A 25017-nucleotide genomic window follows, 5' to 3' on the forward strand; every position below is an offset into this window, starting at 1 on the left:
TCCTGGCGGAATTAAGCACGACAAGGAGGGAGGTTACGAGCTTGACGGTGAGCAAGTGGTGGGTCAGTCCCCGCGCAGCCGCCGGCAAGATGGGGCAGCGACGAGGTGGAACGGAGGCTGCAGATGTGTGGGTCAGAAACTCGTGCTGGGTGATAGAGGAGAAGCGGCGACGGGCATGGCGAGCTTAGCGATGTGCACAGCTGGACAGGAGGGAGGTGAAGGGAGTTAATTAAGGGAGAGAATAAAGGGCATGGGCCAGAAAATTGGGTGGTTAATATCAGGCTTGATTTTCGGGCATCTCTCAGCCGTGAGATCAAATACAAATCGACGTTGTCCGACGAGTCTGTTGAATGATTCTCATCAGACTTCTGTAGAGAAGTGTTTCCCAAAGGTAAAACACACATCGTCGTTTATATGATACTACAACTCAAGAAGTCATGCTCATGAGCATTTGATGCGAGCACATCGGTCATGCTGGACACTTCAGTTCACGATCACAATGAAGCCCTGAAGAACGGAGACATTTCTGTTCAGACCCGCCACAAAGAAATCTCGACATGGACCTGCCGGTACTCATGCCCTGGGTGTCACCATTGGCGCTGGCCCCGTGTAGCCGCTCGTCGTCGACGACCGCGTCACGGTGGACGTCGACAACCCTGAAGACGACGACTGCCCGTCCCACGGTGCCATCGGGGGCGCGTACGTGGGCACGGGCATCTTGGCCGGCAGCACGGGCAGCTGCTTGGCATCCTTGGACACCAGCGTGGTCATGGCCGTTCTGATGGACGGCCGCGCGCTCGGGTCCGGGTGAGCGCACCAGAGCCCCACGACCATCACACGCTCCACCTCCACTTCATCGTAGTGGCCGTTCAGCCGCTCGTCGACCGCCTCAAGAACGGCTCCCTGGCCGTACAGGTCCCAGACCCATTCGGTCAGCCGGGAGACGCCCTGCTTGTTAGCGGATGTGCTTATCGGCCTCTTCCCGCACGCCACCTCCAGCAGGACCACGCCAAAGCTGTACACGTCCGACTCGGAGCTGGCGCTGTTGGTTTTGATCTGACGGCTTAAACAGGCCAGTTAGATCTATTAGTCTAACAGAAGAAAAAAAAGATAAAGGGATAACGATAAGTGAAGGGGTCCACGTACCAACGTACGTGAGCCTCGATCAAAACTAACGCGCCCTGATCGGGGGCGCCCAAAAACCAACTCAGGTTTTGGGTCCCCTGTCGCCAGCGCCATATTAAAAGGATACGGGAGAGAGCTGGGCACCTGCGAGATCACAATTCACGTAAGGTTTACTCTCCTCCCGATATTCTCTCACCCCATCCGATCAGGGGGAGTGCTGCAGCGACGGGAAGACCTAAGCCAGCCGCCGCCGCTGTCCCTGGGCAGTGCCGGTGGCGTCCTGAAGGAATCAGGACGTCGAGGAGAACATCTACTTCGACTACATCACCCCTGCATCACGCCTGCACCGAGCAGGCGATCATGTCCACTCCCGTGACATGTAAAGAAACCCTAAACCCTTCTCTGTTCATGTTGTGAGGTGATCTAGGTGCAATCTGTTTCTGCTAATGGCATCCCAGAGATGCATAATTATTCCAACAATGGTATCAGTCGCCAGATATGATTGCTTTTAGATCCCTATATCATGTTCAGTAAACCAATCTCAAGTTTAGGCCCTCTGTAGATCAAGTTTGATTGCTACTGTTTTCTAATGTTGATGTCAATTGCCCACTGTTGATGATGTTTTAATTCCAATTTGCTACGGATCAGTAGTGCCACCTAAGTTCATCAATTCTAATTAATCTAAGTTAAGATCTTATGCTCACCTTCATGTTAAGTTGATTAAAATTGATCATGCTTAAGTACTGTTTTCGTATGCATTAGCAAAATATTAGGCATAGGGATACACGCAAGTCAACCGTAGCACCCCCTCATGTTTAAGAACCCTAGAATTCATCCCCAATTCGCAAGAACCCTAATTCTGAAATTAGGATTGCTTTTTCCCCACATCAAGCAACTAATGAACACGAATTGGAGAAGCAATGAGGAGAATCCTCACCTAATGCGCCGCGTCGACGTCTATCCCCTTCGGGGCCCGCATGGCCGACACCATGCGAGGACGCCGATGCCGCGACGCCGCCGTCCCTCGGGTCGGCGCGCGGAATGCCACGCCGCTCCCTCCCAACGGAGAGACCGTGCGGTAGGACGCCGTGGGCCGCCGTGCCTCGACGTCGCCGTTCAGCAGGCCGCTGGCCCGCCGGGGTGCTCCTCCCGCCCCGCTTGGACACGACCCGGGCTGCCATGCTCGACGGGAGAGCGCGCGGACTTAGTCCTGCGCCCGCTCCTCCGGCGAGCACCGCCGTCGCGTCGGTATGGACTGGGGTGGCCGACGTTCTCGTCGCCGCCGTCGACCTCGAAATGGAGCCAGCGGGATCGGGAATCAGATGCGGGGGAGAGGGGGAAACGACCTAGGGTTAGCCCAGGTCAGATGTTTTTGCTCCGGCCGCAAGCCGCGCGAGCCGTCAGATTCGATCGGACGGCTCACAGTGTCGCGGAGCTATGACCCGGGCCGGCGGGCGTTAATGGGCCATTTTTGGCCACGGGCTTCAGCCCAAGTTGCCTTAGCCCAGCGCGTTTTTTTTTACGGTTTTTCGCTGCTGGGTTTTGGGCCGCTGTATAACCGTGGGTATTTTGGGCCATCGCGTTTTTCTGTGATTTCCAGTGCATGTAAGTTAATATCTTTCATGTTTTGCACTGTTTAAAATAGAAAATGCCTAAAAATAAAATGAACACATTATTATTCTGGGTAAAATTGAACCAACGAGATTTTTTATTCAGGATTTATTATGTGTTTTGCATGATGAATTTTTAGACATCAAAAATAATGATATTTTCTTTTATGTTGATGTTTAAATTAAGAATGAAATGACTCTAATTTTAATTCGGACCAACGTTGTTTTATTATTATGAGTCATCCCCTATGATATTTTAAATCCATGTTTTTTCTGCCCAACGGTGTTATGACATGGAGTTGAAATTAAATACTTGGTATGTTTGTTTATTTACCAACGTAAATTTATAATCATGCAAGTTTACTTATGAACTTTTATGATGATTTCAGCTTCCGCTCCATTCCGGTCCGACACGATCGAACCACTTACGGGGAGTAACTTCCCTCGTTGGAAGTCCCAAGTCGAATTATGTTTGGGTTGTAATGAATTTGACTATGCCTTGAGGGAAGAAAAACCTGTGGCACCTATGGCAGGTGTCACAGGGTATGCAGAACTCAAGAAGGAGTATGATGTTAAGATGGAAAAGTGGAATAAGTCCAACCATATTGCGCTTCTCATCATGAAAGCGACAATATCGCCGGACATTTCGAAGCACTCCCTAAGAAAGATACTGCTAAAGATTTCCTCACTTAAATGGAGGAGCAATTTAAAGGCTCCGACAAAGTGTATGCTCATGAGCTTTTTGCTAAACTTCTTCAGAAATACACTATTGACGGAAATGTTAGGCAGCACATATTGAGGGTGGTAAATGCTTTCACCAAGCTTAAGGCTTTGGAGTGTTCTTTAAGTGAAGCCCTTCTTGTCATAATTATTTTTGAGTCTCTTCCTGAAGAGTTTGAACAATTTAAGGTCAACTATAACTCTCTAAAGGAAAAATGGCCACTCTCTGAGATGACCGCAAGGATCGTCCAGGAGGAAGAAAGGATCATGAGGCAGAAGAAAGACCATGTCTTTCATGTTGGCTCTAACAAGAGAAAGCATGACGGACAAGGTTTCCCTAAGCCTCAGAAAAGGCAAGTCAAGAAAGAAGGCACTAAGCCATTCAACCCTAAGGCATTCAAGGGTAAAGAAGCCGGTGGTTCTTCTTCTGCTCCTAGCAGCTCCACTGCTGGAGAAAATGCTTGTAACTTCTGCAAAGAAGAGGGACACTATCAAAGGGACTGCCCAGGCTTTCTAAAATGGATGAACAAAAGAGGTATTGATAAAATTACTTTTGTAGATGAATCACTTTATGTTGATTTTTCAATAAAGTCATGGTGGATTGATTCAGGGGCAACCACTCACGTTGCTAACTCTATGCAGGGATTCGATACGATCCAAACCATAAGAGGAGGAACAAGAAAACTTAAGGTTGCGAACGGAGTTGAGGCCGATGTTGAAGCTGTGGGATCTCTCACGTTGGAGCTACACACTGGCCACACTCTTAGATTGAATAATGTTATTTATGTGCCTACCTTAAGTAGGAATTTGATTTCAGTTTCTCGTTTAGATGATGATATGTATGAGTGCCATTTTGGCAAGAAACAATTTGCTTTGATCAAATGTAATAAGAATGTAGGCATCGGTGTTAGACGAGGCCAACTATACATGTTATCTCTTCATAATGATTCAGTTATGCATGTGAGTGATGAAATTAATGTTGAGAAGAAATGGAAAGGAGTAAGTAATTCTTCGAAATTGTGGCATTGTCGTTTGGGCCACATTTCGAGGGGGAGAATGGAACGCTTAGTTAAAAATGAAATACTCCTCCCATTAGACTTCTCAGATGCAGACAAATGTGTCGACTGCATTAAAGGAAAATTTGCAAAAACAATTAAGAAAGGAGCAGTTAGAGCCACAAGGGTTTTAGAATTAATTCACACCGACATATGTGGACCCCTTAATGTTAAGTCTGTAGATGGTTTTGATTCGTTCATTACATTCACAGATGACTTTTCCCGCTATGGGTATATTTATCCCATACGTGACCGATCGGAAGCTTTGGAGAAATTCAAAGTCTATAAAGCGGAGGTTGAAAATCAACTGAACGCAAAAATCAAAGTTGTACGGTCTGATCGCGGGGGAGAGTATTATGGTAGGCATGCTCCTTATGGGCAGATTCCTGGACCTTTTGCCAAGTTCTTATCTAAAAATGGAATCATTGCTCAGTACTCAATGCCTGGTGAACCACAACAAAATGGTGTGGCCGAGCGCTGTTGGGTTTCGTAGTAATTTCAAAAATTTTCCTACGCGCACACAGGATCATGTGATGCATAGCAACGAGGGGAGAGTGTTGTCTACGTACCCAACGCAGACCGACTGCGGAAGCGATGACACGACGTAGAGGAAGTAGTCGTACGTCTTCACGATCCAACCGATCAAGCACCGAAACTACGGCACCTCCGAGTTCGAGCACACGTTCAGCCCGATGACGATCCCCGGACTCCGATCCAGCAAAGTGTCGGGGAAGAGTTTCGTCAGCACGACGGCGTGGTGACGATCTTGATGAACTACAGCAGCAGGGCTTCGCCTAAACTCCGCTACAGTATTATCGAGGTATATGGTGGCAGGGGGCACCGCACACGGCTAAGGAATAGATCACGTGGATCAACTTGTGTCTATGGGGTGCCCCCTGCCCCTGTATATAAAGGATGGAGGAGGAGGAGGCCGGCCAAGGCAAAGGTGCGGCCAGGATAGGGAGTCCTACTAGGACTCCAAGTCCTAGTAGGAGTCCACCAAGAGGGGAGGAAGGGAGAAGGAATAGGAGGAGAAGGAGAGGTGGCCGGCCCCCTTTTCCCTAGTCCAAATCGGACTAGAGGGGAGGGGGGGCGCAGCCTTTTTCTCCTCTTCCCACTAAAGCCCATCAAGGCCCAATACTCTTCCCCGTATTCCCGTAACCCTCCGGTACTCCGGAAAATACCCGAATCACTCGGAACCTTTCCGAACTCCGAATATAGTCGTCCAATATATCGATCTTTACGTCTCGACCATTTCGAGACTCCTCGTCATGTCCCCGATCTCATCCGGGACTCCGAACTCCTTCGGTACATCAAAAATCATAAACTCATAATATAACTGTCATCAAACCTTAAGCGTGCGGACCCTACGGGTTCGAGAACAATGTAGACATGACCAAGACACGTTTCCGGTCAATAACCAATAGCGGGACCTGGATGCCCATATTGGCTCCTACATATTCTACGAAGATCTTTATCGGTCAGACCGCATAACGACATACGTTGTTCCCTTTGTCATTGGTATGTTACTTGCCCGAGATTTGATCGTCGGTATCCAATACCTAGTTCAATCTCGTTACCGGCAAGTCTCTTTACTCGTTCCGTAATACATCATCTCACAACTAACATATTAGTTGCAGTGCTTGCAAGGCTTATGTGATGTGCATTACCGAGAGGGCCCAGAGATACCTCTCCGACAATCGGAGTGACAAATCCTAATCTCAAAATACGCCAACCCAACATCTACCTTTGGAGACACCTGTAATGCTCCTTTATAATCACCCAGTTACGTTGTGACGTTTGGTAGCACCCAAAGTGTTCCTCCGGCAAACGGGAGTTGCATAATCTCATAGTCATAGGAACATGTATAAGTCATGAAGAAAGCAATAGCAACATACTAAACGATCAGGTGCTAAGCTAATGGAATGGGTCATGTCAATCAGATCATTCAACTAATGATGTGACCTCGTTAATCAAATAACAACTCATTGTTCATGGTCAGGAAACATAACCATCTTTGATTAACGAGCTAGTCAAATAGAGGCATACTAGTGACACTCTGTTTGTCTATGTATTCACACATGTATTATGTTTCCGGTTAATACAATTCTAGCATGAATAATAAACATTTATCATGATATAAGGAAATAAATAATAACTTTATTATTGCCTCTAGGGCATATTTCCTTCAGTCTCCCACTTGCACTAGAGTCAATAATCTAGTTCACATCGCCATGTGATTTAACAGCAATAGTTCACATCACCATGTGATTAACACCCATAGTTCACATCGCTATGTGACCAACACCCAAAGGGTTTACTAGATTCAGTAATCTAGTTCACATCGCTATGTGATTAACACCCAAGGAGTACTAAGGTGTGATCATGTTTTGCTTGTGAGAGAATCTTAGTCAACGGGTATGTCATATACAGATCCGTAAGTATTTTGCGAATTCTATGTCTACAATGCTCTGCACGGAGCTACTCTAGCTAATTGCTCCCACTTTCAATATGTATCTAGATCAAGACTTAGAGTTATCTAGATTAGTGTTAAACTTGCATCGGCGTAACCTTTTACGACGAACCTTTTTCCATAATCGAGAAACATATCCTTATTCCACTAAGGACAATTTTGACCGCTCTCCAGTGATCTACTCCTAGATCACTATTGTACTCCCTTGCCAAACTCAGTGGTATGGCATATAATAGATCTGGTATACAGCATGGCATACTTTATAGAACCTATGACTGAGGCATAGGGAATGACTTTCATTCTCTTTCTATTTTCTGCCGTGGTCGGGCTTTGAGTCTTACTCAACTTAACACCTTGCAACACAGGCAAGAACTCCTTCTTTGACTGTTCCATTTTGAACTATTTCAAAAAATTTATCAAGGTATGTATTCATTGAAAAAATCTTATCAAGCGTCTTCATCTATCTATATAGATCTTGATGCTCAATGTGTAAGCAGCTTCACCAAGGTCTTTCTTTGAAAAACTTTTATTCAAGTATCCTTTCATGCTTTGCAGAATAATTCTACATTATTTCCGATCAACAATATGTCATTCACATATACTTATCAGAAATGTTGTAGTTCTCCCACTCACTTTCTTGTAAATACAGGCTTCACTGTAAGTCTGTACAATAACTATATGCTTTGATCAACTTATCAAAGCGTATATTCCAACTCCGAGATTCTTGCACCAGTCCATAAATGGATCGCTGGAGCTTGCACACTTTGTTAGCTCCCTTTGGATCGACAAAACCTTCCGGTTGCATCATATACAACTCTTCTTCCAGAAATCCATTCAGGAATGCAGTTTTTGACATCCATCTGCCAAATTTCATAATCATAAAATGCGGCAATTGCTAACATGATTCGGACAGACTTTTAAGCATCGATACGAGTAAGAAAATCTCATCGTATTCAACACCTTGAACTTTGTCAAAAACCTTTTTCGACAAGTCTAGCTTTGTAGATAGTAACACTACTATCAACGTCCGTCTTCCTCTTGAAGATCCATTTATTCTTAATGACTCACCGATCATCGGGCAAGTCAATCAAAGTCTACACTTTGTTCTCATACATGGATCATATCTCAGATTTCATGGCCTCAAGCCATTTCGTGGAATCTGGGCTCATCATTGCTTCCTCATAGTTCGTAGGTTCATCATGGTCTAGTAACATGACTTCCAGAACATGATTACCGTACCACTCTGGTGCGGATCTTACTCTGGAAGACCTACGAGGTTTGGTAGTAACTTGATCTGAAGTTTGATGATCATCATCATTAACTTCCTCCCTTATTGGTGTAGGAATCACTGGAACTGATTTCTGTGATGAACTACTTTCCAATAAGGGAGAAGGTATAATTACCTCATCAAGTTCTACTCTCCTCCCACTCACTTCTTTCGAGAGAAACTCCTTCTCTGGAAAGGATCCATTTTAGCAACGAATGTCTTGCCTTCGGATCTGTGATAGAAGGTGTACCCAACAATTTCCTTTGGGTATGAAGACGCACTTCTCCGATTTGGGTTCGAGCTTATCAGGATGAAACCTTTTTCACATAAGCATCGCAGCCCCAAACTTTAAGAAACAACAGGTTAGGTTTACTGCTAAACCATAGTTCATACAGTGTCGTCTCAACGGATTTAGATGGTGCCCTATTTTAAAACGTGAATGCAGCTGTCTCTAATGCATAACCCCAAAACGATAGTGGTAAAGAGATATCATAGATCGCACCATATCAAATAAAGTGCGGTTACGACGTTCGGACACACTATAACGATGTGGTGTTCCAGGTGGTGTGAGCTGTGAAACTATTCCACATTGTTTTAATTGAAGACCAAACTCGTAACTCAAATATTTGTCTCCGCGATCAGATCGCAGAAACTTTATTTTCTTGTTACGATGATTTTTCCACTTCACTCTGAAATTCTTTGAACCTTTCAACTATTTCAGACTTATGTTTCATCAAGTAGATATACCCATATCTGCTCAAATCATCTTGTGAAGGTCAGAAAACAACGATGCTTGCCACGAGCAACAGCACTCATTGGATCGCATACATCGGTATGTATTATTTCCAACAAGTCAGTAACTCGTTCCATTGTTCCGAAGAACGGAGTTTTAGTCATCTTGCCCAAAAGGCACGGTTCGCAAGCATCAAATGATTCATAACCAAGTGATTCCGAAAATCCATCTTTATGGAGTTTCTTCATGCGCTTTACACCGATATGACCCAAACGGCAGTGCCACAAATAAGTTGCACTATCATTATTAACTTTGCATCTTTTGGCATCAATATTATGAATATGTGTATCACTACGATCGAGATCCAATGAACCATTTTTTTGGGTGTGTAACCATATAAGGTTTTATTCATGTAAATAGAACAACAGTTTATTCTCTTACTTAAATGAATAACCGTATTGCAATAAACATGATCAAATCATATTCATGCTCAACGCAAACACCAAATAACATTTATTTAGGTTCAACACTAATCCCGAAAGAATAGGGAGTGTGCGATGATGATCATATCAATCTTGAAACTACTTTCAACACACATCATCACTTCACCCTTAACTAGTTTCTGTTTATTCTGCAACTCCCGTTTCGAGTTACTACTCTTAGCAACTGAACCAGTACCAAATACCGAGGGGTTGCTATAAACACTAGTAAAGCACACATCAAACACCTGTATATCAAATATACCCTTTTTCACTTTGCCATCCTTCTTATCCACCAAATATTTAGGGTAGTTCCGCTTCCAGTGACCATTTCCTTTGCAGTGTAAGCACTCAGTTTCAGGCTTTGGTTCAGCTTTGGGCTTCTTCGTGGGAGTGACAACTTGCTTGTCAATCTACTTGAAGTTCCCCTTTCTTTCCCTTTGCCCTTTTTCTTGAAACTAGTGATCTTGTCAACCATCAACACTTGATGCTCTTTCTTGATTTCTACCTTCGTTGATTTCAACATCACGAAGAGCTCGGAATCATTTTCATCATCCCTTGCATACTATAGTTCATCACGAAGTTCTACTAACTTGGTGATGGTGACTAGAGAATTCTGTCAATCACTATCTTATCTGGAAGTTTAACTCCCACTTGATTCAAGCGATTGAAGTACCCAGACAATCTGAGCACATGCTCACTAGTTGAGCGATTCTCCTCCATCTTTTAGCTATAGAACTTGTTGGAGACTTCATATCTCTCAACTCGGGTATTTGCTTGAAATATTAACTTCAATTCCTGGAACATCTCATATGGTCCATGACGTTCAAAACGTCTTTGAAGTCCCGATTCTAAGCCGTTAAGCATGGTGCACTAAACTATCAAGTAGTCATCATATTGAGCTAGCCAGACGTTCATAACTTCTGCATCTGCTCCTGCAATAGGTCTGTCACCTAGCGGTGCATTAAGGACATAATTCTTCTGTGCAGCAATGAGGATTTAACCTCAGATCACGGATCAAATCCGCAACATTGCTACTAACATTTTTCAACACAAATTTCTCTAGGAACATATCAAAATAAACACAGGGAAGCAACAACGCGAGCTATTGATCTATAACATGATTTGCAAAATACTACCAGGACTAAGTTCATGATAAATTTAAGTTCAATTTAATCATATTACTTAAGAACTCCCACTTAGATAGACATCCCTCTAATCCTCTAAGTGATCACGTGATCCAAATCAACTAAACCATGTCCGATCATCACGTGAGATGGAGTAGTTTCATCGGTGAACATCATTATGTTGATCATATCTACTATATGATTCACGCTCGACCTTTCGGTCTCCGTGTTCCGAGGCCATATCTGCATATGCTAGGCTCGTCAAGTTTAACCTGAGTATTCTGCGTGCGCAACTGTTTTGCACCCGTTGTATTTGAACGTAGAGCCTATCACACCCGATCATCACGTGGTGTCTCAGCACGAAGAACTTTTGCAACGGTGCATACTCAGGGAGAACACTTCTTGATAATTTAGTGAGAGATCATCTTATAATGCTACCGTCAATCAAAGCAAGATAAGATGCATAAAAAGATAAACATCACATGCAATCAATATAAGTGATATGATATGGCCATCATTATCTTGTGCTTGTGATCTCCATCTCCAAAGCACCGTCATGATCACCATCGTCACCGGCGCGACACCTTGATCTCCATCGTAGCATCGTTGTCGTCTCGCCAATCTTATGCTTCCACGACTATCACTACCGTTTAGTAAAGCATTACATCGCGATTGCATTGCATACAATAAAGCGACAACCATATGGCTCCTGCCAGTTGCCGATAACTTGGTTACAAAACATGATCATCTCATACAATAAAATTCAGCATCATGCCTTGACCATAGCACATCACAACATGCCCTGCAAAAACAAGTTAGACGTCCTCTACTTTGTTGTTGCATGTTTTACGTGGCTGCTACGGGCTTAAGTAAGAACCAATCTCACCTACGCATCAAAACCACAACGATAGTTTGTCAAATAGACTCCGTTTTAACCTTCGCAAGGACCGGGCGTAGCCATACTTGGTTCAACTAAAGTTGGAGAGGCAGTCGCCCGCAAGCCATCTCTGTGCAAAGCACGTCGAGGGAACCGGTCTCGCGTAAGCGTACGCGTAAGGTTGGTCCGGGTCGTCTCGTCCAACAATACCGCTGAACCAAAATATGACATGCTGGTAGGCAGTATGACTTGTATCGTCCACAACTCACTTGTGTTCTACTCGTGCATATAACATCAACATCATTAACCTAGGCTCGGATGCCACTGTTGGGTTTCGTAGTAATTTCAAAAATTTTCCTACGCGCACACAGGATCATGTGATGCATAGCAACGAGGGGAGAGTGTTGTCTACGTACCCAACGCAGACCGACTGCGGAAGCGATGACATGACGTAGAGGAAGTAGTCGTACGTCTTCACGATCCAACCGATCAAGCACCGAAACTACGGCACCTCCGAGTTCGAGCACACGTTCAGCCCGATGACGATCCCCGGACTCCGATCCAGCAAAGTGTCGGGGAAGAGTTTCGTCAGCACGACGGCGTGGTGACGATCTTGATGAACTACAGCAGCAGGGCTTCGCCTAAACTCCGCTACAGTATTATCGAGGTATATGGTGGCAGGGGGCACCGCACACGGCTAAGGAATAGATCACGTGGATCAACTTGTGTCTATGGGGTGCCCCCTGCCCCTGTATATAAAGGATGGAGGAGGAGGAGGCCGGCCAAGGCAAAGGTGCGGCCAGGATAGGGAGTCCTACTAGGACTCCAAGTCCTAGTAGGAGTCCACCAAGAGGGGAGGAAGGGAGAAGGAATAGGAGGAGAAGGAGAGGTGGCCGGCCCCCTTTTCCCTAGTCCAAATCGGACTAGAGGGGAGGGGGGGCGCAGCCTTTTTCTCCTCTTCCCACTAAAGCCCATCAAGGCCCAATACTCTTCCCCGTATTCCCGTAACCCCCCGGTACTCCGGAAAATACCCGAATCACTCGGAACCTTTCCGAACTCCGAATATAGTCGTCCAATATATCGATCTTTACGTCTCGACCATTTCGAGACTCCTCGTCATGTCCCCGATCTCATCCGGGACTCCGAACTCCTTCGGTACATCAAAAATCATAAACTCATAATATAACTGTCATCGAAACCTTAAGCGTGCGGACCCTACGGGTTCGAGAACAATGTAGACATGACCAAGACACGTTTCCGGTCAATAACCAATAGCGGGACCTGGATGCCCATATTGGCTCCTACATATTCTACGAAGATCTTTATCGGTCAGACCGCATAACGACATACGTTGTTCCCTTTGTCATTGGTATGTTACTTGCCCGAGATTTGATCGTCGGTATCCAATACCTAGTTCAATCTCGTTACCGGCAAGTCTCTTTACTCGTTCCGTAATACATCATCTCACAACTAACATATTAGTTGCAGTGCTTGCAAGGCTTATGTGATGTGCATTACCGAGAGGGCCCAGAGATACCTCTCCGACAATCGGAGTGACAAATCCTAATCTCGAAATACGCCAACCCAACATCTACCTTTGGAGACACCTATAATGCTCCTTTATAATCACCCAGTTACGTTGTGACGTTTGGTAGCACCCAAAGTGTTCCTCCGGCAAACGGGAGTTGCATAATCTCATAGTCATAGGAACATGTATAAGTCATGAAGAAAGCAATAGCAACATACTAAACGATCAGGTGCTAAGCTAATGGAATGGGTCATGTCAATCAGATCATTCAACTAATGATGTGACCTCGTTAATCAAATAACAACTCATTGTTCATGGTTAGGAAACATAACCATCTTTGATTAACGAGCTAGTCAAGTAGAGGCATACTAGTGACACTTTGTTTGTCTATGTATTCACACATGTATTATGTTTCCGGTAAATACAATTCTAGCATGAATAATAAACATTTATCATGATTATAAGGAAATAAATAATAACTTTATTATTGCCTCTAGGGCATATTTCCTTCAGTCTCCCACTTGCACTAGAGTCAATAATCTAGATTACACTGTAATGATTCTAACACCCATGGAGCCTTGGTGCTGATCATGTTTTGCTCGTGGAAGAGGCTTAGTCAACGGGTCTGCAACATTCAGATCCGTATGTATCTTGCAAATCTCTATGTCTCCCACCTAGACTAGATCCCGGATGGAGTTGAAGCGTCTCTTGATGTGTTTGGTCCTTTTGTGAAATCTGGATTCCTTTGCCAAGGCAATTGCACCAGTATTGTCACAAAAGGTTTTCATTGGACCCGATGCACTAGGTATGACACCTAGATCGGATATGAACTCCTTCATCCAGACTCCTTCATTTGCTGCTTCCGAAGCAGCTATGTATTCCGCTTCACATGTAGATCCCGCTACGACGCTTTGTTTAGAACTGCACTAACTGACAGCTCCACCGTTTAATGTAAACACGTATCCGGTTTGCGATTTAGAATCGTCCGGATCAGTGTCAAAGCTTGCATCAACGTAACCTTTTACGATGAGCTCTTTGTTACCTCCATATACGAGAAACATATCCTTAGTCCTTTTCAGGTATTTCAGGATGTTCTTGACCGCTGTCCAGTGATCCACTCCTGGATTACTTTGGTACCTCCCTGCTAAACTTATAGCAAGGCACACATCAGGTCTGGTACACAGCATTGCATACATGATAGAGCCTATGGCTGATGCATAGGGAACATCTTTCATATTCTCTCTATCTTCTGCAGTGGTCGGGCATTGAGTCTTACTCAATTTCACACCTTGTAATACAGGCAAGAATCCTTTCTTTGCTTGATCCATTTTGAATTTCTTCAAAATCTTGTCAAGGTATGTGCTTTGTGAAAGTCCAATTAAGTGTCTTGATCTATCTCTATAGATCTTAATGCCTAATATGTAAGCAGCTTCACCGAGGTCTTTCATTGAAAAACTTTTATTCAAGTATCCCTTTATGCTATCCAGAAATTCTATATCATTTCCAATGAGTAATATGTCATCCACATATAATATCAGAAATGCTACAGAGCTCCCACTCACTTTCTTGTAAATACAGGCTTCTCCGAAAGTCTGTATAAAACCAAATGCTTTGATCACACTATCAAAACGTTTATTCCAACTCCGAGAGGCTTGCACCAGTCCATAAATGGATCGCTGGAGCTTGCACACTTTGTTAGCTTCCTTTGGATCGACAAAACCTTCTGGTTGCATCATATACAACTCTTCTTCCAGAAATCCATTCAGGAATGCAGTTTTGACATCCATCTGCCAAATTTCATAATCATAAAATGCGGCAATTGCTAACTGTTGGGTTTCGTAGTAATTTCAAAAAATTTCCTACGCGCACACAGGATCATGTGATGCATAGCAACGAGAGGAGAGTGTTGTCTACGTACCCAACGCAGACCGACTGCGGAAGCAATGACACGACGTAGAGGAAGTAGTCGTACGTCTTCACGATCCAACCGATCAAGCACCGAAACTACGGCACCTCCGAGTTCGAGCACACGTTCAGCTCGATGACGATCCCCGGACTCCGATCCAGCAAAGTGTCGGGGAAGAGTTTCGTCAGCACGACGGCGTGGTGACGATCTTGATGAACTACAGCAGCAGGGCTTCGCCTAAACTCCGCTACAGTATTATCGAGGAATATGGTGGCAGGGGGCACCGCACACGGCTAAGGAATCGATCACGTGGATCAACTTGTGTCAACTTGTGTGTTTAGAGGTGCCCCTGCCTCCGTATATAAAGGAGCCAAGGGGGGAGGAGGCGCCGGCCAGGAGGAGGTGGCGCAGGAGGAGTCCTACTCCTACCGGGAGTAGGACTCCCGCCCAATCCTATTCCAACTAGGATTCCCAAGGGGGAAAGAGGGAGAGGGGTGGCCGGCCACCTCTCCTAGTCCTACTAGGACTAGGGGAAGGGGGGAGGCGCACAGCCCCCTTGGGCTGCCCCTTTCTCCTTTCCACTAAGGCCCATGATGGCCCATATGGCTCCCGGGGGGTTCCGGTAACCTCCCGGTAACCCGGTAAAATCCCGATTTCACCCGGAACACTTCCGATGTCCAAACATAGACTTCCAATATATCAATCTTTATGTCTCGACCATTTCGAGACTCCTCGTCATGTCCGTGATCACATCCGGGACTCCGAACAACCTTCGGTACATCAAAATGCATAAACTCATAATATAACTGTCATCGTAACCTTAAGCGTGCGGACCCTACGGGTTCGAGAACAATGTAGACATGACCGAGACACGTCTACGGTCAATAACCAATAGCGGGACCTGGATGCCCATATTGGCTCCTACATATTCTACGAAGATCTTTATCGGTCAGACCGCATAACAACATACGTTGTTCCCTTTGTCATCGGTATGTTACTTGCCCGAGATTCGATCGTCGGTATCCAATACCTAGTTCAATCTCGTTACCGGCAAGTCTCTTTACTCGTTCCGTAATACATCATCTCACAACTAACATATTAGTTGTAATGCTTGCAAGGCTTATGTGATGTGTATTACCGAGAGGGCCCAGAGATACCTCTCCGACAATCGGAGTGACAAATCCTAATCTCGAAATACGCCAACCCAACATCGACCTTTGGAGACACCTGTAATGCTCCTTTATAATCACCCAGTTACGTTGTGACGTTTGGTAGCACCCAAAGTGTTCCTCCGGCAAACGGGAGTTGCATAATCTCATAGTCATAGGAACATGTATAAGTCATGAAGAAAGCAATAGCAACATACTAAACGATCAGGTGCTAAGCTAATGGAATGGGTCATGTCAATCAGATCATTCAACTAATGATGTGACCTCGTTAATCAAATAACAACTCATTGTTCATGGTCAGGAAACATAACCATCTTTGATTAACGAGCTAGTCAAGTAGAGGCATACTAGTGACACTCTGTTTGTCTATGTATTCACACATGTATTATGTTTCCGGTTAATACAATTCTAGCATGAATAATAAACATTTATCATGATATAAGGAAATAAATAATAACTTTATTATTGCCTCTAGGGCATATTTCCTTCAAGCGCCGCAACCGCACCCTTATGGATATGGTGCGAAGCATGCTTAGTCACTCGAGTTTACCAGTAAGCCTTTGGATAGAGGCATTAAAGACAGCTGCACACATACTAAATCTTGCTCCAACTAAGTCAGCACCTAACACACCTTACGAGATGTGGGCGGGAAAGAAACCGAGCTTGAATTACTTACGGGTGTGGGGTTGCCCTGCTGAAGCTAAAGTTTTCAATCCACAACTTAAGAAACTGGATCCAAAAACAGTTAGCTGTTTCTTCGTTGGATACCCTCATAGGGGAAAGGGATATCGTTTTTATTGTCCAAGACACACCACCAAGTTTTTGGAGACTAGACAAGCGGTATTTTTTGAGGATAATGAGGTCACAAATTTAAGGGAGATCAATCTTGAGGAGAAGCGAGTTTGTGTACCATCCCCGACTATCCAAGAGATTGTTTTTCCAATACGAAGAAATGTGACATCTGATGATCCTGAATCTCACGGTTCAGTCTCTCAGTCGAATGGTGATCCAGAAACTAATAATGAGAATCCAAACACAAATGAGGATCTCCGAGAAAATAATGAAAATGATGATGTTCCACCACCACCTCCGCCCATGGGTAGAGCACGGCGTGAGAGGAAGAAAGCCATATCAGATGATTATATCACTTTTTTGATGGAGGACATGAATGATATGGGAAAGGTGGAGGATCCAACCTCATATAAGGAAGCCATTAAAAGCGAAAATTCGTCCAAATGGTTGGTTGCCATGGAAGACGAGTTGAAATCTATGGGCTCAAACGATGTATGGGACTTAGTAGAAGTTCCCGATGGAGCTAAGAAAGTAGGCTGCAAGTGGGTCTACAAAACCAAGTATGATTCCAAAGGGAATGTCAAACGGTTCAAGGCAAGGCTAGTGGCAAAAGGGTATACACAGAGAGAAGGCATTGATTATAAGCAAACTTTCTCTCCTGTGTCAACCAAGGATTCTTTCAGAATCATAATGGCATTAGTAGCTCATTATGACCTGGAACTACACCAAATGGATGTTAAAACGGCATTTCTAAATGGTGACTTAAAAGAAGATGTCTACATGGCTCAGCCAGAAGGCTTTGTTGTGGAAGGAAAGGAACATTTAGCATGTCGTCTAAAGAAATCAATTTATGGCTTGAAGCAAGCTTCAAGAGAGTGGTACCTCAAGTTTGATAAAATTATCAAAACTTTTGGTTTCACCGAAAATGTTGTGGACAACTGCATATACGTTAAGTTTAAAGGCAGTAGGTTCACATTTTTAGTCCTATACGTTGATGACATATTGTTGGCATGTAGCGATAAGGATATGCTGCATGAGACCAAGAATTTTCTGTCATCCAGTTTTGATATGAAAGATCTTGGTGAAGCCTCGTATGTCCTCGGCATCGAGATTCATCGAGATAGGTCCAGAGGAACGTTAGGACTATCTCAAAAGGCATACTTTGAGAGAGTACTGAAAAATTCAATATGCATAAGTGCTCACCCTCACCTGCTCCTATAGTTAAGGGCGATAAGTTTGGGACATTTCAATGTCCGAGGAACCAATGTGAAACTGATCAGATGAAGTCGGTTCCTTATGCTTCAGCTGTTGGAAGCATCATGTATGCTCAAGTGTGTACACGCCCAGACTTATGTTTTGTAACCGGGGTGCTTGGCAGATACCAATCAAATCCAGGACCGGACCACTGGAAGGCCGCAAAGAAAGTCTTGCGTTATATGCAAGGAACTAAGGACTTCATGCTTACATATAAAAGAACTGATAACCTAGAAATTGTTGGTTATTCAGACTCTGATTTTGCCGGGTGTGTGGATAGTATGAGATCCACGTCAGGTTATATATTCACACTCGCGGGAGGAGCTATATCGTGGAAAAGCTCCAAACAAACGTTAACTGCTGGATCTACGATGCAAGCAGAATTTGTAGCATGTTATGAGGCCATCGGGCAGGCTGTATGGCTAAAGAATTTTATACCCGGACTTAAAGTGGTTGACAGCATATCTAAACCAATTTTATTGTACTGCGATAATGAACCAGCAGTTTTCTATACGAGTAACAACAGGTCAAGTAATGCTGCCAGACACATTGACATAAAGTATCGTGTTGTGAAAGATAGAATCCAGGATCAAACAGTTGATGTTAAACATATAAGAACGAAGCATATGCTTGCGGATCCGCTAACAAAAGGCTTACCACCCAGTATCTTTCGTGAGCATGTTGCCGGCATGGGACTACTGGAGGCCTGATGATTCTGGAATAAGAGGACCATTAAAATAAACCACTCCCCAATTAGTAAAATGTTTTCCATTTCGAAATAGGCGGGTGTACTATAAGTGTTGAGGTTCTATGACGTTTTGAGCTGTTGTAACACCTCACTTTGGTACATCATTCCTATGTAGAATGGGCGAATGAAGTTAAGCCTAACGATCAAGGGGGAGAATGTTGGTTTTGATCTGACGGCTTAAACAGGCCAGTTAGATCTATTAGTCTAACAGAAGAAAAAAAAAGATAAAGGGATAACGATAAGTGAAGGGGTCCACGTACCAACGTACGTGAGCCTCGATCAGAACTAATGCGCCCTGATCGGGGGCGCCCAAAAACCAACTCAGGTTTTGGGTCCCCTGTCGCCAGCGCCATATTAAAAGGGATATGGGAGAGAGCTGGGCACCTGCGAGATCACAATTCACGTAAGGTTTACTCTCCTTCCGATATTCTCTCACCCCATCCGATCAGGGGGAGTGCTGCAGCGACGGGAAGACCTAAGCCAGCCGCCGCCGCTGTCCCTGGGCAGTGCCGGTGGCGTCCTGAAGGAATCAGGACGTCGAGGAGAACATCTACTTCGACTACATCACCCCTGCATCACGCCTGCACCGAGCAGGCGATCATGTCCACTCCCGTGACATGTAAAGAAACCCTAAACCCTTCTCTGTTCATGTTGTGAGGTGATCTAGGTGCAATCTGTTCCTGCTAATGGCATCCCAGAGATGCATAATTATTCCAACAGGCGCGGCCTGTAATCGGGCACTGGGGGTCCACGTAGCCCGGCGTACCGGAAACTATGGTCATCGTCTGCATCCCGACGGAGTGGTCGATGAGCCTCGCGAGCCCGAAGTCGCCCAGCTTGGCGCCGAAGGACTCGTCCAGCATCACGTTGCTGGGCTTGATGTCCCGGTGCACCACGCATTGCTCCCATTCCTCGTGGAGGTAGAGCAGTGCAGAGCCAAGCTCGAGGACTATCTTCATCCTGTTGCAATGATCATCCATTCATGAGCTCCAAGAGATGCCAAACTCACGTTAAGATGAATGAACGCCGTGCAACAAAGATGTTACCTCATCGCCCATGTCAAGAAGGTACCCTTGCCGTGGAGATGGATGTCGAGGCTACGGTTGGGCATGAGCTCGTAAACCAGCAGGAGCTCATCGTGGTTGTGGCACCAGCCAACAAGCTGCACCAGATTCCGGTGGCGCAGCCGGCTGATGACATTGATCTCCGACGTGTACTCCTTTCTCCCTTGCATGGATGACTCATTGGAGAATCGCTTTATGGCCACGGGGAGGCCAAGCTCTCTCAGGTGGCCTCTGTACACCGCACCGAAGCCACCTTGCCCGAGCTTCTCCTCCGCTGCAAAGTTCCGTGTCGCGTTGGTGAGTTACCGATACGGGAACCTCCTTGGCCCCGTCCCGAACTCTATCTCCATGATCACCTCGCCTTCCGAGTCCATATCCTCCTCCTTTGCCTCCCTCTTCTTCTTGTTCTGACGGCGACGTAGCAAGAAGGCTGACATGGAGAAGAACACCACGAGGAACAGCGATGCCCCAGCAACGGCTCCTGCTATGACTCCGGAACTGGAAGTTCTCGAGGAGGGTGGTGGTAGTACCGGCGGTGCTACTACTGTTGCCGTCTTGCCCTCCAGCGATGAGTTGAAGTGCCAAGAAAGCAATTGATGCAGCTCAACGGATTTGCCCGTCGACGCCGAGAAGCCAACCGCAACCAGCTCCGGCAATGCACTCTTGAGATCAACCTTGGAGCTAAGGCTGTAATTCTGGCCATGACCATCACCAAGCCATAGTGTGACAGACATGATACTTGAAACGTTGTCATACTGGATTGCGGCAGTCATGTTTCCAGTGAGGCTGAAGTTTGGCAGGGGCAATGTTTTCACCGATTTTAACGAGTTGATGTCAATGCCAACGTGGTCCACAGTGGGATCTGATACCTCGGTCTCATTGGAGGTGTCGAATTCCACCGCCACTAACCGGTTGTCGCCTGCCGCCACAGCACCATCTTTTTGGTTCGTGAGACCGAGGTTGTAGTAACCTGCAGACCCAGTCGGTAAGCTCGACGGGTAGCTGGCAAGGAAGAAGGCCATGCCAGCCCCCCTGCTGCTGTTGGACTTGGGGTTGATGATGAAGGAGAAGCTGGTGGTGAAGCTAGCCACCTCGCCTGTGTGCCCATCCCACAGCAACATTGGCTGGGTACTGTACGACGCCCGCCCCTGGCTCTTACGGACGTCCCAGTTGTTGCCGCTAATGTCGATGTGCCCGACACTGAAGGAAGCGTTACCTTCGATCTTGATGGCCTTCTGGTCCTCCGAGCGGAAGGTTGGGTAGTCGAAGGACAAGGATCCAGCAAGAGGAGGCAGGCAGCAAGCGAAGGAGAAGAAGATGAAGAGAGCACATGTGGCTGTTCCTGTGATCTTGGCCATCGCCGATGCCGGAGCACACTACTGGAAATTGGCAAATGGCAGAACTGGAAGCTAGCACGTAAAGATAAGGGAATGTATCAACTCACTTCTTAAGTAGTACCGCGTCCTTCCTTCTCCAACTGGGAAAATTTGGACGGACTATTGATTCGATGTGAGGGCACAGGTAGGCCGGCAAAGGAACAGGTAATTATGTAGGACAAACATAAGCCGGCCAAATAGAAAATAATAAACCTGCCGTAGTCTGCTAACTTAACTAATCATAATCACTGAATAATAATGGCAAGCCGGCAGAAAAAAATAACTGGTCTGTCAGCATGAGATTTTTATTTTTAGGAAAACAACAAAGAGTGAGGTGAACGTGTGATCAGGATGAAGGAGAAACTTCAACTTTTGTCTTCATGAAGAACGAAACTCATGTTCAGATTAGGCACAAGACCAACAGTTGATACAGAGAAAAGGACATTTCAACCACCAGAACCCTACTAGTTAAAGAACGCACCCGAACACCGAGTCACCAAACAAAGTTCAGTATCTCTGTAGCCATGGACTCGCCAAGCCGAGCATCTAGCATATAAATAAGATCCATCCTGAGTGCTGTTCCTAGTAGGATGCCCACCTCTTCAGCCTTCGTCACCGAGGAAGAGCAAAGTCTAATGCGTTGTATCAAAAGAAAACAACAAAGCTCAATGAGAAGAGAAGAAGAAAAAGAGATGTCTCCTTACTGAATATCAGAAACCAACCAATAAAGAACATAAATAAACAAAAGGAATTGTAAACATGATCACCACCGTAGGATTTTGACCTGGACTTTTTCAATTTGTAGGCGTTTTTGTCTTGTAGGAATGGCACACATAAGATGAATTTAAAGACCCAGGCAATATACACGCAAGGCTGGAAAACGACAAACCCCGTAATACCACCCAGTGTTAAGATTCAAGGTGTCCACAAAACGAACATTACGTTAAGGAACTGCGGTAACTCTGTTATTGCATAGAGTGAAATTAAACAATAGTTGTGAACGAGTCACCAACAGATTAGATCTGCAACTTTTTCAACAAAATTTGATTAATGCACACTGACATATCCTATTCTTCAGAGAAGAAAGAAAATATCTTGAAAATGACACAGGAGCAAGTGATCCATGCTCTTCAACATTACGCTCCTAGCCAATGTCAGATGCGCTTGATCAAACCTACCAGGATGGTTACCAAAACAGAAATGAGAATGTTGAAAATGTAAGTAAACAACAAGCATGCAATTGATGCATTATATACTAAAAGTTACTCCCTCTATTCTTTTTTAAATGATGTAATAACATACTTTCAGTTTTGACAGTTCTGAGACACACTTTTGTTCATCATTACACAGCATACACATTGGTATAAATTATAAGATTACGAATAACTTTAAGAAGCTAGTGATATAATTTTCATATAGCAAAACTGGATAGCTGTAAATATTCCGAGGGTGAATTTTGGAAAGTGACTCCTCGGATTAGAAAACAGCATTAAAGAAGAAAAATGAGCCCAATAATTCTGCAACCTTGTCTTCTCCAACATACAATGAAAAGCTGTACATATCTCGTTAAAACCCTTATGCAAGAAGAAGCACAATTAGACAATAAACAGCTATACATATCCAGCTAAAGGCAACAGACCGAGCAATTGATCATTTGCTCTTACTTGCTAACAAACAATGGTGCTTAGCTTGCCAAGTACAAAAGCATAACATACATAGGCAGAGAGACAGAAATATTCACATCTAATTTATATTTTACCATGGACAAGCCTGACAATGCTCTCCAAGGCCCACTGGAATCCATAGAGGAGAGCCATACATAAACTGATAAAACCAACAGCTTCACGACACATTCACACCAATGTAATGAACTAATGATATATCTTATGCGCACAAGCTAACAAAAATTGGGCAGAAATATCATATCCTAGAATATATCACATCTTAGCTGACCGGTCTCTCAGGAAACAAACCATTGCAATTCCAGCATTAGATAGTAGAAAATCATCATCACAAGCAGAGCCAATCAAACTAGCACGACTAGGCATTCAGTTATAACAGAAACGAAACGAACTGGATGCATGCAGGGGGTGGACTTCACCTTGGGAGAGGCAGCTCCAGCAGGAGGAGTCGGCGGCGATGCACGACCGTAGCCGCGCGCCAGCCACCGCGCTGTGGAGCGGCATCAGCGACTCCGCGCCCGCCAGCATCTTCACCGTGGACCTGAGAGAAGGAGCAGCAGGATTGAAAACCTCTGGAGCGAGTTTAGTGGTGGGACGACACAAGGGTTGGGGATTTCAGGAATGACCTGCGGAGGCGAGGAGCGGCAACGGGAGACCTCGTTGCCGGGAACGGGCTCGCGATCCGGGACTTGGACCGGAGCGCAGCCGACCTGGCCGCGGCGGCGGCGGAGCGGCAGAAAGACGCCATCGTGTGGTCGTTTCCTGCGATGGAGGAAAGCGGAAAAATGTGCGAGGAAATGGTGTGTGGGCTACTAATAGTTAAGCCGGGCCGGGCAGGGCCTTGAGTGGACTTCGAGAAGGCTATAATGGCCCAAACACTGATGGTGCAACGGCCTTTTTTTGTTGTTGAAGATATTAGGCCTCATCCGTCTTTTTTTTCTTCTCTCCCAGCACGGAACGGAATATTGAGCATATAGACTGAAAAAAAACAGAATATTAAGTATCGTATTGTGCGTTTCTTTCTCTAGTGCCATGGACTGTAAAAAGAATGGGGGCTGAAGATTCTGAAAAAAAGCTAGAGATAGGTCCTATTCTCTTTTTTTTCTTTGCAGGGAAACATGAGAGCTTTATTCAAACAAAAGAGCTCCTGCGATCATCTGCCAAAAGGCTCGTGACCAGGAACGAGGGTTCTGAGTCCAACCAACTCTCAGTCACCGTAATCGAGCAGGCACGCTTCGCACTTAGGTGCGCCGGAAGATTAGTTGTCCTACTTACATGTGAATAGTAAAATAATCAAACGACAAGGTAAGCTCTCCAATCTCTAGCAAAATAGGAGCCACAATCGAGCAAGTGTTGTGGCGATCGTTCTAGAGATTCACAATCTTCAGACGGTCCGTCTCCATAATCACATGTGAGTAGCCCCTAAGACTTGCGAATAGGACTCCCTCTCGTAGTGACAAGGACTCGGCGACGAGCGGGTCGGTAATTCAAACCTGCGGCTTGCACCATGCTGCTAGAAGGGCAGTCGAAGAGCGGGCAACACCCCCGCCCCTGCCACTCCTGAATCTGAGTTGATGGCGCCATCAGTATTGATCTTGACAAAGCCAAGTTCGGGCGGTCTCCGCCCATGACCTAGAAGGATGGATGCATCGACACATGGAATTTCCAGGACTGTGAGATCCCCCCGAATATGGCGAACAGACTACTCCGGATCGGTGTGCTCCTTCTCATGTGTCCACTGGTTACGCGAGGTCCAAATTGCCCACATTACTGAAATAATCTTTGTGCGTACCTGATCCATGAAGCGTTCATCACAACGAATATCTCTTGACCAAGTACTGGGATGCAACCTTGGTAGGCGGAAATCAAACCAAGATTGGGCCTCATCCCAGAAACGTCTAGCATACGAGCATGACACCAACGAATGCATCAAATCTTCCTCTTTTACCAGGCATACATTACATATGCTTAGAGGTTTAATATGTTTGTGCTTTAGGGTAGCTTCATCAGGGAGAATTCCACGGATTACTCT

General features: G+C 45.3%; 2 protein-coding genes and 1 pseudogene across 3 annotated transcripts; 1 reads left to right on the plus strand and 2 right to left on the minus strand.

The window, feature by feature from the left end:
• Positions 1-446: 446 nt before the first annotated feature.
• On the minus strand, positions 447-21315 carry LOC119331299 (annotated as a pseudogene).
• Positions 3427-4376, plus strand: LOC119331300. Its single transcript, XM_037604467.1, has 2 exons — positions 3427-3990; positions 4098-4376. The coding sequence occupies exons 1-2, from the start codon at positions 3429-3431 to the stop codon at positions 4142-4144; spliced, it is 609 nt and encodes a 202-aa protein (XP_037460364.1). The 5' UTR covers positions 3427-3428; the 3' UTR covers positions 4145-4376.
• Positions 21316-21633: 318 nt separating the features above from the next.
• Positions 21634-23758, minus strand: LOC119334630 (protein NONRESPONDING TO OXYLIPINS 2, mitochondrial-like). Of its 2 annotated transcripts, none has more exons than XM_037607169.1 (3): positions 23612-23758; positions 23405-23526; positions 21634-21935 (listed from the first exon to the last, which is right to left on the minus strand). In XM_037607169.1, the coding sequence occupies exons 1-3, from the start codon at positions 23731-23733 to the stop codon at positions 21916-21918; spliced, it is 264 nt and encodes an 87-aa protein (XP_037463066.1). In that variant the 5' UTR covers positions 23734-23758; the 3' UTR covers positions 21634-21915. The 2 variants fall into 2 exon arrangements, with proteins under 2 accessions (XP_037463066.1, XP_037463067.1); XM_037607170.1 differs by lacking the exon at positions 21634-21935 and adding an exon at positions 22190-22477.
• Between the last annotated feature and the right edge of the window lie 1259 nt (positions 23759-25017).

Source organism: Triticum dicoccoides, chromosome 7A, assembly GCF_002162155.2.
Source record: "Triticum dicoccoides isolate Atlit2015 ecotype Zavitan chromosome 7A, WEW_v2.0, whole genome shotgun sequence".
NCBI classification, from domain to species: Eukaryota; Viridiplantae; Streptophyta; class Magnoliopsida; order Poales; family Poaceae; genus Triticum; species Triticum dicoccoides.